This window comes from Lingula anatina, chromosome 1, assembly GCF_051362555.1.
Source record: "Lingula anatina isolate TDL-2025a chromosome 1, LinAna3.0, whole genome shotgun sequence".
Lineage (NCBI taxonomy): Eukaryota > Metazoa > Brachiopoda > Lingulata > Lingulida > Lingulidae > Lingula > Lingula anatina.
The window spans coordinates 19,460,866-19,471,961 of NC_141767.1; the positions used below are offsets into that span (position 1 = coordinate 19,460,866).

General features: G+C 36.5%; 2 protein-coding genes across 5 annotated transcripts in view; one reads left to right on the top strand and one right to left on the bottom strand.

The window, feature by feature from the left end:
* Window positions 1-2,404, bottom strand: part of LOC106170820 (chaperone Ric-8A) — a 29,630-nt gene extending 27,226 nt beyond the window's left edge. For both annotated transcript variants that reach the window (XM_013550831.2, XM_013550817.2), the window contains exon 1: window positions 2,228-2,404. In XM_013550831.2, coding sequence (XP_013406285.1) covers window positions 2,228-2,308 — 81 coding nt within the window. In that variant the 5' untranslated portion in view covers window positions 2,309-2,404. The remainder of the gene's footprint in view (window positions 1-2,227) is intronic.
* A 109-nt stretch (window positions 2,405-2,513) lies between these two features.
* Window positions 2,514-11,094, top strand: LOC106170765 (uncharacterized). Of its 3 annotated transcripts, none has more exons than XM_087001381.1 (15): window positions 2,514-2,639; window positions 2,947-3,040; window positions 3,298-3,396; window positions 3,723-3,775; window positions 3,886-4,066; window positions 4,574-4,937; window positions 5,245-6,019; window positions 6,279-6,425; window positions 6,645-6,749; window positions 7,066-7,199; window positions 8,218-8,416; window positions 8,729-8,783; window positions 8,942-9,879; window positions 10,168-10,346; window positions 10,635-11,094. In XM_087001381.1, the coding sequence occupies exons 2-15, from the start codon at window positions 2,989-2,991 to the stop codon at window positions 10,654-10,656; spliced, it is 3,303 nt and encodes a 1,100-aa protein (XP_086857507.1). In that variant the 5' UTR covers window positions 2,514-2,639; window positions 2,947-2,988; the 3' UTR covers window positions 10,657-11,094. The 3 variants fall into 3 exon arrangements, with proteins under 3 accessions (XP_086857507.1, XP_086857508.1, XP_086857509.1); XM_087001382.1 differs by having other exon boundaries at window positions 2,624-2,646; XM_087001383.1 differs by lacking the exon at window positions 2,514-2,639 and adding an exon at window positions 2,663-2,685.
* Window positions 11,095-11,096: the final 2 nt, after the last annotated feature.

Consider the following 11,096-nt stretch of genomic DNA (forward strand, 5'->3'; position numbering starts at 1 on the left):
CAATCAGTCAAGTGTAACGTCCAACAGTAAGCAGTACATACAGATTTTAATAAAATGCAATAATGACATAACTTATTGGATGAGAACAACAAGCTTCATTTTAAAACTGAAATTAACTTAAAACTACTATCCATTATCCAACTTATTGTAATTAACTAATATTTTACCATGTCTTGTGTTACTTTGTTGTTGGACACAACAAAAAGTGACTTTCTTTCACACCACATAAATCATACAAGAAAAATTGATTATTTCCTCTTCACTGGTGCATGCAAGTCATTTTATTCCAACTGGTTATGTAGAAATATCTTTGCAAGTTTTTGGTTATGTGGAAATATTTTTGCAAGTTACATTTTTATGAAAAAAAAACGTGTTATAAAAAATAACAAGGGGAAATATTTGGTAAATGCATTCTGGCACAGGCTCATATGTCTGCAGATTTTTTCAAATGATGACTGTCAATTGTTTTCTGTGTTAATATTATACCCATATTACATGTCAGATAATTAGAAATTTTCAATTGGAGTAGGTCTATTTGAAACTGTATACTCATCTGACTAGGTTTTAAGAGATAGTGGATATTTCTGTTAGTCATCCAATGATGGGATTTCAGAGGAATTCTGGTCTAAAATGGTCATGAATTCAGCCATAAAATGATTGAAAAAGTCATATGAAGGCAGACCATTTTCACTTAATTGTATGTAAAAAAATCGGTGAAAGTCAGGGACAAGACTTTTTGGCTACCAAAAAAGTCACAATCTGATGATAGTTGGAAAAATCTCTTTGTTGCCAATGATATTTTTGGCTCCCAAAAAATCAGAAATCCACAGATAGTCGGAAAAAAATTCATCCCTGGATAGTTTGTCTGATAACCAGCCTATACCATCTAACACCGACTGAGCAACTCAGGGTGAAAGCCTAAAGAGATTATAAATGTCCAGCAGTAATGAACATGATTTGGATTCTAAAAAGACACCTTAAATGGCAAGTCAAAGGCCCTCAGCTACTTAAGAAATAACCATAGAAGCCTAATGCTGAGAATGGAACTGCAAACTGTTCAACAATTTGGGGCCTTGGAAAAATCAATTCTTCCTTGAAGATTGTGTTTCTCATTTGGTTACACCTTGGTTCTTGTGGAATGCAGAAAGAAGTTAATTTGTTTCACATAGGGAAGGATTACATATGATCATTAACCACTACTGCACTAGTGACAAAGCATTTCACTTGATACACTTAGAAGAATCCATACATGAACATTTCTATCAACTTTAGTAAAGAATCTGTTATATCATTATTTTTATTTTTTCTTACTATTCCATATTAAATGTTATTTTCTGCAAATAATAGTAGAGTGACTCTACTATTATTTGCAGAAAATAACGACTCAGTCAGAAATAGGCCAGTACAAAAAAAAAGGTTAATCCAGTCACTTTGACCTGTTATAAGTATGTAAAACAAACTTACTTACTTAAAGACATGAAATATCCAAATGTGTGTTCAAGTGCCCACATAGCTTTAAATTTGAACCTTAAGCTGCTATGTATATACACTATTTATAATTTCAGAACACAAATATGTCACATTTTAAAGGAGATTGTGTGGTAAAAGATTCACTATTTGAATTTTGAAAATGTTCCAAAGTCATGTGTTCTATGTCTATCCTGCAAAGCTGTCATTCTTTTCCAATTCAAACCTTTAAAAGACACCTCAAATAAAAGTACATGTACAGTCTTCAAATGTGGTCCCTGTTACCACTTTTTCACAACTAGATTTAGAGTTCTTTAAAAATAAATCATATGACAATAGTTGTATTAATATGATACTACCCCTCAACATGTCATTTAACTTTTTACACATTTCCGTATCTGTATGAAAAAGAATTGACGTTTTGGGAGGGGGGCGGGGGGCGGGGGGCGGGGGGGGGGGGGCTTGAGAGGCAACGCATGGCTGCTTGGTGCAAGTGAGGCAATATTTCTCAACATTGAAAAAAAAATGAAAGATTTCTTACTTAGATCTAAGTAGGAAAGAATTCATAATCTAACTTCTATGCTGTAGATTATGATCACTACACAATGGCAAACATACAACTTCCCCAATGCTACTTCGACAAGACTTGGTCGTTAATGCAATGATGTTCATTGATTCAATCATTTCAATGCCAGCGGAAAAGGACAATATTGTGTTTAGGAGGGATGGAAGATAATGGCATAGGAACAAAATTTCTAACCTTTGCGTTGAACTGGGTAAGCACTTTAGAAACCTCTTCCTCTGACCCTTGCTCTAGTCGAATGAGTGAGTCTTCATCCATGTTAAATCGGCTTCTGCACACTATTCCAGCATCATTTGTAATGACAGCTTCTTCTCAAAGCACAATTGCCGATAGGCGTCGCTTTAGAGCGATTGGCATAAATATCAAAGAGAAGCCCCCAAAGAAAGAGAGAGAGAGAGACCTGAAATCTTATACAATAGGACAAATGATATAACATCATGAACTCATGGAGTTATTTACTGCGTATTTAAAATATGAATCTATGCACTGTTTTAATTGTCGGGAACAGGTTTCGCCCTATTTCAAGCACAAATTTGGCGTGTCTTGCTAATGTCTAATAAATGCAATTGAACAATATGGAGACATGAAGGTGTGCGGTTCGTTTTGTTCCTGTTTGGTGTTCGTTGTTTAAATTGGTAGACGTTTATTATTTTTTTTTTTCGAATGAACACTGTAGTACAAGCTGCTAATGTATTAGACTTCTTGGTGAACTTTTTATTAAAGAGGTTGTATATATGCAATACTGTGAAAGTCATTTTATTTAATTTCTCTTAGAGTCTAAGTTAGACTGACGATCTGATATTGTAAGAATCAATTTAAGTATTTATTTTTTTATTCGTCGATCCCGTGTACTTTCACGTTGATTACATAAATCATCTTACCATCTTTGTTTTCAGGATATATATACTTTTTATCGAATCCCAAAAAATTAATTGTGCATGGGAAGAAAAGACAATCGAGAAAGGATGAAGTCTGGCCCAAAAAGCAAAGGTATGGTATGGGTATATCAGTTATATCAGATACATCAGATGTATAACGTCCCAGGTATCATGAGTTCTCTTCCTTGCCTCAGTATATGACCTTACTCTGTTCCATACTAGTTACATATCAGTACATATAGTTAACCGTAATTTACTCAAAGATGACATACTGCCAGAACGAGCCTATAGAGACATACATGCCTCTCTCTGAGTTACACCTTTTTTATGAAAGACAGTGGATGTATTTTATGCTGGTTTCTGTTGCAGGTGCTAACCCACTAAGTGGCCTGCTTGGGCAGTACATGGATTCTGATGAAGAAGATAACAGTGATGGCAGTGATTCAGAAGGTGCTTCATCTGGAAAAGGTAACTAATTCTTGTGACAAAATGAACATTCTTTCAGGAGTAGTAGTAGTAAATGTTTTAAATGGGGTTAAAAACATGGTAAGCATAAAACTTATCTCCCCTATAGCCCCAGATCATTTGACTGCATGAATTATTTTAATCACTGTTATCAATCCTGAACTTGAGTTGCTGTTATTGCATTAAATGTGCACTTAAAAAGTTAGGTGAAGTAAAGCTTTGCATTTAATCAGCTCAAAGACAAGGAATCTGCATGTCACAAAAGTAGGAGTATGAAATATTTGTAACATATTTTGTAAACGATTGTTTAATATAATTTACTATTTCAGCCTCCAATGGACAGGTCAAAGTTATAGACAGCGAAGTTGCTAATTTTTTTGCCGTAAGTATACATTAATTTTTACTACTGCTGTTTTCATCTGTGCATTGATCAAGGTACCAAGTTACATTTAGATATTCTCTATGCCATTCTGATTTCTTTCAACCATATAGGAAATTGATGCAATATCGCAACCGCCACCTCCACCACCTCCTGATGAAGAAGAGGAAGTTCCAAAACACCCCCAGGGGCCAAAACTAATGACATTTCACAAGGGTGGTGAACTTGATGAAAGTGTTCAGCAACAGCCACATGTAGAAGTGAAAAAAGAGGAAAATGTTCCATTTGTGTCAGGTAGTATGATGATAATAAATGATTACTTTATGGCTGGGAAGTTAGTCAAGATGTCTTTGAATTTTGTGTAAAATCTTGCAAAACAAGGATAAATTAGTTGATGCTTTGGGGAAATTGTTATTATTATTTATTTTACGGTACAATATTTATCATACAGTGTATTATCTCACAGATAACTTAACTCTATATTTATGATGTTTTCTTGTGAGAGGTCTGCGCTCTCTTGATGCTTTTCTAGCTCTTGTTTGCTGTCAAAATCAGTGGACAGATGATATTATTAAAATGTAAATTGCCTTTTTTGCCTTTTAAATGAAAATGGATTTCACAGATGGAGGAAAAGGGAAGAACTATTAATTTTGCATGAAAAGGCGAACCTTGAAACACACTGATACAGCAAAAGATTCAAATAAGATGATTTCAGTTTGCATAATTTGGACGAACACCAGCACATTTTACTGCACAAATGGGCACCTGTATGTTATCTATAATGTTATATGTTGTTTGCAGAGGAACCCACAACACTATGGCAACATTGCTATGATGACAACACACAGCATTATTACTACTGGCATACTGTTACTAATGAAGTACAGTGGGAGATGCCAGCTGAATATGAACAATATCTGATACTACTGAAACAGCACCAAGAAGCCTTGATTTTTAGACAAGCCATGGGACTGGACAGTGCATTGGAGATAAAGCAAGAGATTGTACCGGGCATGGGAGGGGATAACAATCAGACGGAGAAAGGAGGCAGTAATCAAAGTGTGGGCAGTAAGCATGGCATGGTAGCCAATGAGCAGCATTTTCCAGGGCATAACAGTGCACAGGCAACAGACATGAAGAGAAGTGGAAAACCAGCACATGGGAAGTAAGTGCTTAACTAAGATGATTTATGTAGTAGAAAAGTTCATTTGATTGTAAAAATGAAACTTGACAAAGAGTGTACATTAATTTTCATCTTATACTTGCAATTGTATATGCATTAGTATGACAACATATTATTATCTTATCTTATAACCTATGTACATTCATGATTTATCATTTAGTAGTAATTTGTCAGTTTTAGCCTACAGTGTCTATGTCCTATCAGCTTTCATGGAAACATGTTATTTGAAATAAATTGTACTGTGATTTAATTTCATGTGTATCTTTTACTGACTATGCACACTTTTTAGTGGCTTGGATGGAGTTGAAATGGGGGAGAATGAAGAAGATGAAGAAGAAAAAATAGAATCTCTGGGTGAATACCCACCTCCAGGCGAAAGCCCACAATCTTCTGATGACCAATATCTGAAGTTCAAAGAGGAAATAGGTGAACTTGCAGGAGCAGTAGGGCCAGAAATGCCGTCAGAGGTAGATATTGTTGAAGGCCCTCAGTTACCAGACACTGGAGAGGTTAAGTTCCAGGGACCACAATCACCTGATCAAACTGAAACTGTATATGAAGGACCTCAGTTACCAGATCAAATGGGGGTTGTGTATGAAGGGCCACAGTTGCCTGATCAAATAGGGGTCGTATTTGAAGGGCCTCAGTTACCAAGTTATTATAAAAAAGATGTGTCAAGTAGTGGTAGTAATGGGGATGAAAATGAAGTCTCAAGTGCATTAACTGATGGGTTAAGAGATGATGGAATTCAGGATCAAAGTGCAAAAGAGGGACAACGTGATGATAGTAGCAGTCAAGTTGAAGACCCTATGGAAACAGACCCAGAAGATTCTCATAAGTCTGTAGAAGCACCAGTTTTTACACATTTTGAGTTTTATAATAAGAAGTATGAAGACAGCAGTGCTGTGGACTCTACTGAAGAGCATGATTTGCCATTGTTTCTTCATGGATTTCAGTCAACTGGTGTCACTGAACCCAGCTCTTCTCAAAAGTCGGTAGATATTGAAAATAGCGATGAGGATAGCATTGAAGAAGAACTTGAAAAAGCTTTGGAGAAGAAAAAGGCAAGTATCTCACTTACCAGCAGTTGATATCTAAAGCATTTCATTTTAATGAAAGGGCCACATTAAAATGTGATTCATTCAAGGAACAGTACAAGCTAATTTAGTTTGTGTAACTTTGTAAGGTGTGTACATGCAGATATTTGCACTTTTTTTTTTCATTTGAAAATATTTACTGGGAAATACTTCATGATAAAAAGTTTTTTTGGAATGACGATACTAGTGTAATTCAAATATTTCAATTGACTGATTTTCTTTCAAGGCTGAACTAAAATTGTTAGATGAGGGTGACCTCTCCAATAGTTCTACACAGAGCAGAAAGAGAGAAGCTGATGATGAAGTGGAAGATAGAACAGATTTCAAGAAAGTTAAAAAGCTCAAACCTTCAAAAGAAGAAGTTAGAGCAAAGGTAATGCAGTGCATAGTGAAAAATGCATGTGAAGACTGCTGTGATTTTAATCCTTTGTTCAGTAGGTTTAGATATTAACCATTTTGTATTTCTTTTAAGTGCAATTCTATTATACTACCAGTGAACGTAATTTACTGTGCTTTAATTTACTTATCACTATCATAAAAATGAAATGAGTTTTTTGACATTACAACTGGGTATTTATAAATTTATCTTTAGGCTGAGATAGTGGAACTGACCAACCTGATCACCAGCAAACTGGACTTCTTGGACATCTCTACCAAAGGACTGTCAAAACTGCAGATATTGCTTGTACAGATTGAGGTTAGCCTATACCCAAGTGCTTACTTTTCATAAACAGAAATTTCTCCTGTTGTGTTACATAATCCAGTTATCCCATTTTTATAAGCTGTTAGTTAATGACCATTATTTAGGGGGTTGAACTCTCAAGACACAAGTATGTTTTCATTGATAACTTGCTTTCGCACATAGTACACTTAGAATAATATATGAACCAAGTAACTGCATACCTTGTCTCTCTTCACCCCAAATGGGCCTATGAAATATTGCATAGGTGAGTTTCTAGACTAAATTTAGATAATATATATCCATTTGTATATGTTTTGATATTTTTACCCAGACAAGGTTCCAAGATTGGCGCGATGGTGCCTTGGACACTCTGCACTTGCTAGAGAAACTCAAAGAGGCCGACGTGCAACTCAAGCAGTTTGAGGAGAGTGCAGCGCCACAAGGCTGGACTTGTCACTGGGACAGGTATGGCCATTTTATCTCAGTTCTCCCTCTGTGTCCAGACCTCTGTATTGATGCTGTATTCCACAACATAGTCATTGGAAAGGGAACATTGCAGTGTAGGGTAGCATGGTTCTGTGATACCAGTCAGATTATGAGTAAAGACACTGACCCAAGTTGACATTCCAGTTAAAATTGACAGTATTGTCTACTGCTTGTTTCTGTGTCATGCACACTGCTTCTATATATGTTTATGTATATGAACACGTGCAGTTTGCACAATGTCCTTTCCCTATGCTCCCATGCCTAGTTTCTCCATGTTTGAAGAACTTGGAAGAATTGAAGATAGAAGAACACAGATGAAGCACAAGGTGGTGAGTAGTATCAAAGTGCAGGCTTGAGAAAAGCAGAGCATATGAAGTCTTATTTTATGTATTGTTTTAATCAGTGTTTTGCTTAGTGAATACCAACAACCGTTTTATATTAACATTTTGTAAAGAGAGTAAATAAAATAAAATTGCCAGTAATGTTTAATATCAATGTGATGAGGTAGATTGTGTTAATATGTTAAATGTGTTGCTTACCAGGTAGAAGTACTATACTTACAGCTCTAATATCAACGGACAGAGCTGATGCCTGCTTTCCTCAAGACTGTCTTTTTAAATTTCAATATTAATCTTCAAGGTGCCTACTTACAGGCACCTGAATATGTTTTTGTATTTAAATGCTTGTATCTTTATTTTATTTTTCAGACAAATTGCAGCTGTTTAATCACCCAAACAAATGAAAGCAGCAGAACTGAATCTGAGAGAGGTGATCCAGATGACAGTTCTCAGAAATGTGTCATTTTCTTTTCAGAATATTTTCATTGAGCAGACTAGTTTCTTCTTTTTGTGTATACACACTCTGATCTGTCTTAATCTTCTACAGTGAAACTGGAAGAAATCTGGTGGTATGCATATTAAGATATAAAACTAGCTGCTCAAATTGAGAGCTTTAAATTATCCTGGAAACTCTTTTCTTTTTCATGTACATAATGTAGAACATACAGGCGCTACTTCTACATGAATGGCACTACTGGAGAATCTCAGTGGGAATACCCAGATGTCAGTAAAGATCAGAAGCCAGTGGAGACACCTAGTGAGCTACCTTCATCCACAGAAGTAGACGATAATGATACAGAAGAAGAGGAGAGTTTGCATCCTGAGAAATCTCAAGTTTTTGAAGTTTCATCTTCTTCTGTAAGTCTTCAATTTTTTAAAATGTTTTTTATATTTCATTTTTCCATGTACAAATTAAGAGAAATAGGCTCTTTTTTGAAAAGTTTTCTATATTTCATTTATTTTATATAAAAATTAAGAGAAATAAGCTATGGCAGGGTTAGTTTTTTCAAAAAAATAAATTGCCGAAATATGTGAATGCCTTTAGAATTTTAAAGTTGATTGTGTAATAGAAATTGGATGTTATATTATTTCATGAGAAAAATTGGGTCAAGGTTACAGATTGTTTTACAAATCAATCAGTTTCTTTAAGTCTTCATGTATTTTGTCCAGGCTGAACAAATTGATTCTGCACCTTATCCAGCTGGTGTTGGGAGTGCCTTGGCAAGTAAGTACACTGAAAATAATATTAAGCAAGGTAAATATATGAACATGTATGACCAATTGATAGTTTAGAAATATATTTTTGTTTGAATCGTGATTTGAAATGAGATATCTTATTTGATATGAAGGATTTATCAAAGCATATTTTTCTATTAATTGCAGGGCTTCGGGCAACATATGATGTTTCCCAAGTTGATGGGGATGAAGATAAGATGGATTCATCCACCAATCCAGAAGCGCTACCACCCCTTTCCTCCGGTACAGAAGATCCTAGCCCCCCATCTTTTTACACTTCTGCACCACCTCCACCACCCCCTGATCAATCAGATGCCCAACCACCACCCCCTCCTCCACCCAGCTCCAGCCCCCCACCTCCACCTCCTCTGAGTTCAAGCCCTCCACCCCCACCCCCTCCACCTGCCAGCTCAAGTCCACCCCCTCCTCCCCCTTCAGGCAGCAATAATCCCCCTCCTCCTCCTCCCCCAGAAGGTTCATATACCCCTCCACCTCCCCCTCTCTCAAACTCAAGTTATCCACAGTTGTACAGTTCAGGTGCTCCACCCCCTCCGCCTAGTGTACTTCTACCGCCACCCCCTCCCCCTCCACCTGAATCTTCAGGTACAGTAGATATGGATGTTGATACAGACAGCCAGGACGTAGACCAGCTTTATGAGCCAGACCATCCAACTTCTTCAGATTATGACAATTTTTATCAAACAATGACTACACAAGATAATAAAGCTGGTGTCATGGCAGATTCAGGTCTTGTGACTGGCTCCACTGGGACAGACAGCAATGGAAGTGTCATCATAGCAAGGCCTCCCCAGCCTACAAACCCTCCTGGAGTTATAGCTAATCAATCACAGATATTTCAAGCTACCACTATGTCTGGAGAAGCATGGAATACACAGTATACTAGTGGACAGTTTAGTGCTTTGTCTCAACCCACTGTGGGGAAATCAGTGCAGGCATCTGCTCCACAGACAGTTCTAACATCGACAGAAACTCCACAAGAAATTCAGCATAGCAATACAGCAACAAGTAGTTCTACAACACATAAGCATGGGAAAGGGGAAAAGAAGAAAAAGAAAAAGGACAAAGTGAGTATATAAACTGAAAGTCATGCAAAGATAGTGGGAAAATCTTGGGTAGTTTGCCTCAGAAGAAATTTTTATTGTATGTTAGTGCATGGTACTTCAAAAAAAAAAAATTTTTTTTTTTTTGCAGTCTCCATTGATTTCACATACGCTTTCAATTGTTATTTCTCTTAAAACCGTTGCTTTACACCCCAGACATGAATATAAGTCAAAGGTACTTTAAGCCTTTGATTTTTTAAGTTGTGTTTCCTAATGCGGAAATCACCATGAAAACTTAATTTTCATTTTCAGGGTCTGCTCCCAACAGGGTTGTCTATGAAGAAGAAAAATGTGTCCTCAATGGTACAAAAATGGCAAAATGTACAAAAAGAGGTTGAAATTCAAGCAGCTAAAGAAGCCCAGGAAGAAGAAAGGAAGAAAAGAGATGCTTTACTGTACAGTGAGAGGCGGTCAGAGGAGATAAGGCTAGAGTGAGTACGGATTTAGTTATGAACTGTCTGCTGAATGCAGTGTAGCTTTTTACATGTCTACCTTCTGTGAAACATTATGTATCAATGAGCGTCAGCAGTTGATAATACACACTCTCTCTCTTTCTCTCTTTTTAATGTCCTTGTGGTCACCAAGATATTGGTCATCTATCTAGACCTGTGTCAGTTTATACATATGGTATTTGTGAAATTTTTGTAGTCTTTGCATATCTTCAACCCTAGTTTTGAGTTTGTTGGCTACAATTTGATATGGTTTTTATTTTCTTCAAGGGATGTGAAACAGAAATACTAAAAGTAAAGAACACATCAGAGAAGTCCAATCCCAAAGTCAATCACCTGAAGAAAATTCTGCATCTGAAGCTTAAGTATGTCTGCCAATGACGGTAAAAAAAAAATTCAAAATCGCTTTCAAGAAGGACAGCAATACAGCATAATATGCGTACTGATTCTAAGATTAGTTAATAGCAGCTAAGTTGGTAGCAGGGAATTTAATTTATAGGACATGGCCTTCATTTTGATATCACCAAATTACTACTCTGCAGCCAGAGTCACCAGTGGCAGGGTGGCAGGAAGTCACCATCCACATGACAAGATTTACGGTGACAGAACATTGCTTTGGAACATTTTGAATATTATTTGATGGTCCTGATAAAGAACTGCAGTTGCATTGAGTGACTGATGTAAGTGGTACCTGTAATGTCCACATCAATAAAACTATTATTATTATAAACT

What these genes read in the sequence shown, in the direction of transcription:
- LOC106170765 (XM_087001381.1), top strand. Translation starts at nt 2,989, where the DNA reads ATGGGAAGAAAAGACAATCGAGAAAGGATGAAGTCTGGCCCAAAAAGC. An exon ending in TGGACTTGTCACTGGGACAG is followed by an intron (nt 7,200 to 8,217) that starts GTATGGCCATTT and finishes TACATAATGTAG; the next exon opens with AACATACAGGCGCTACTTCT. An exon ending in TGTTGGGAGTGCCTTGGCAA is followed by an intron (nt 8,784 to 8,941) that starts GTAAGTACACTG and finishes TATTAATTGCAG; the next exon opens with GGCTTCGGGCAACATATGAT.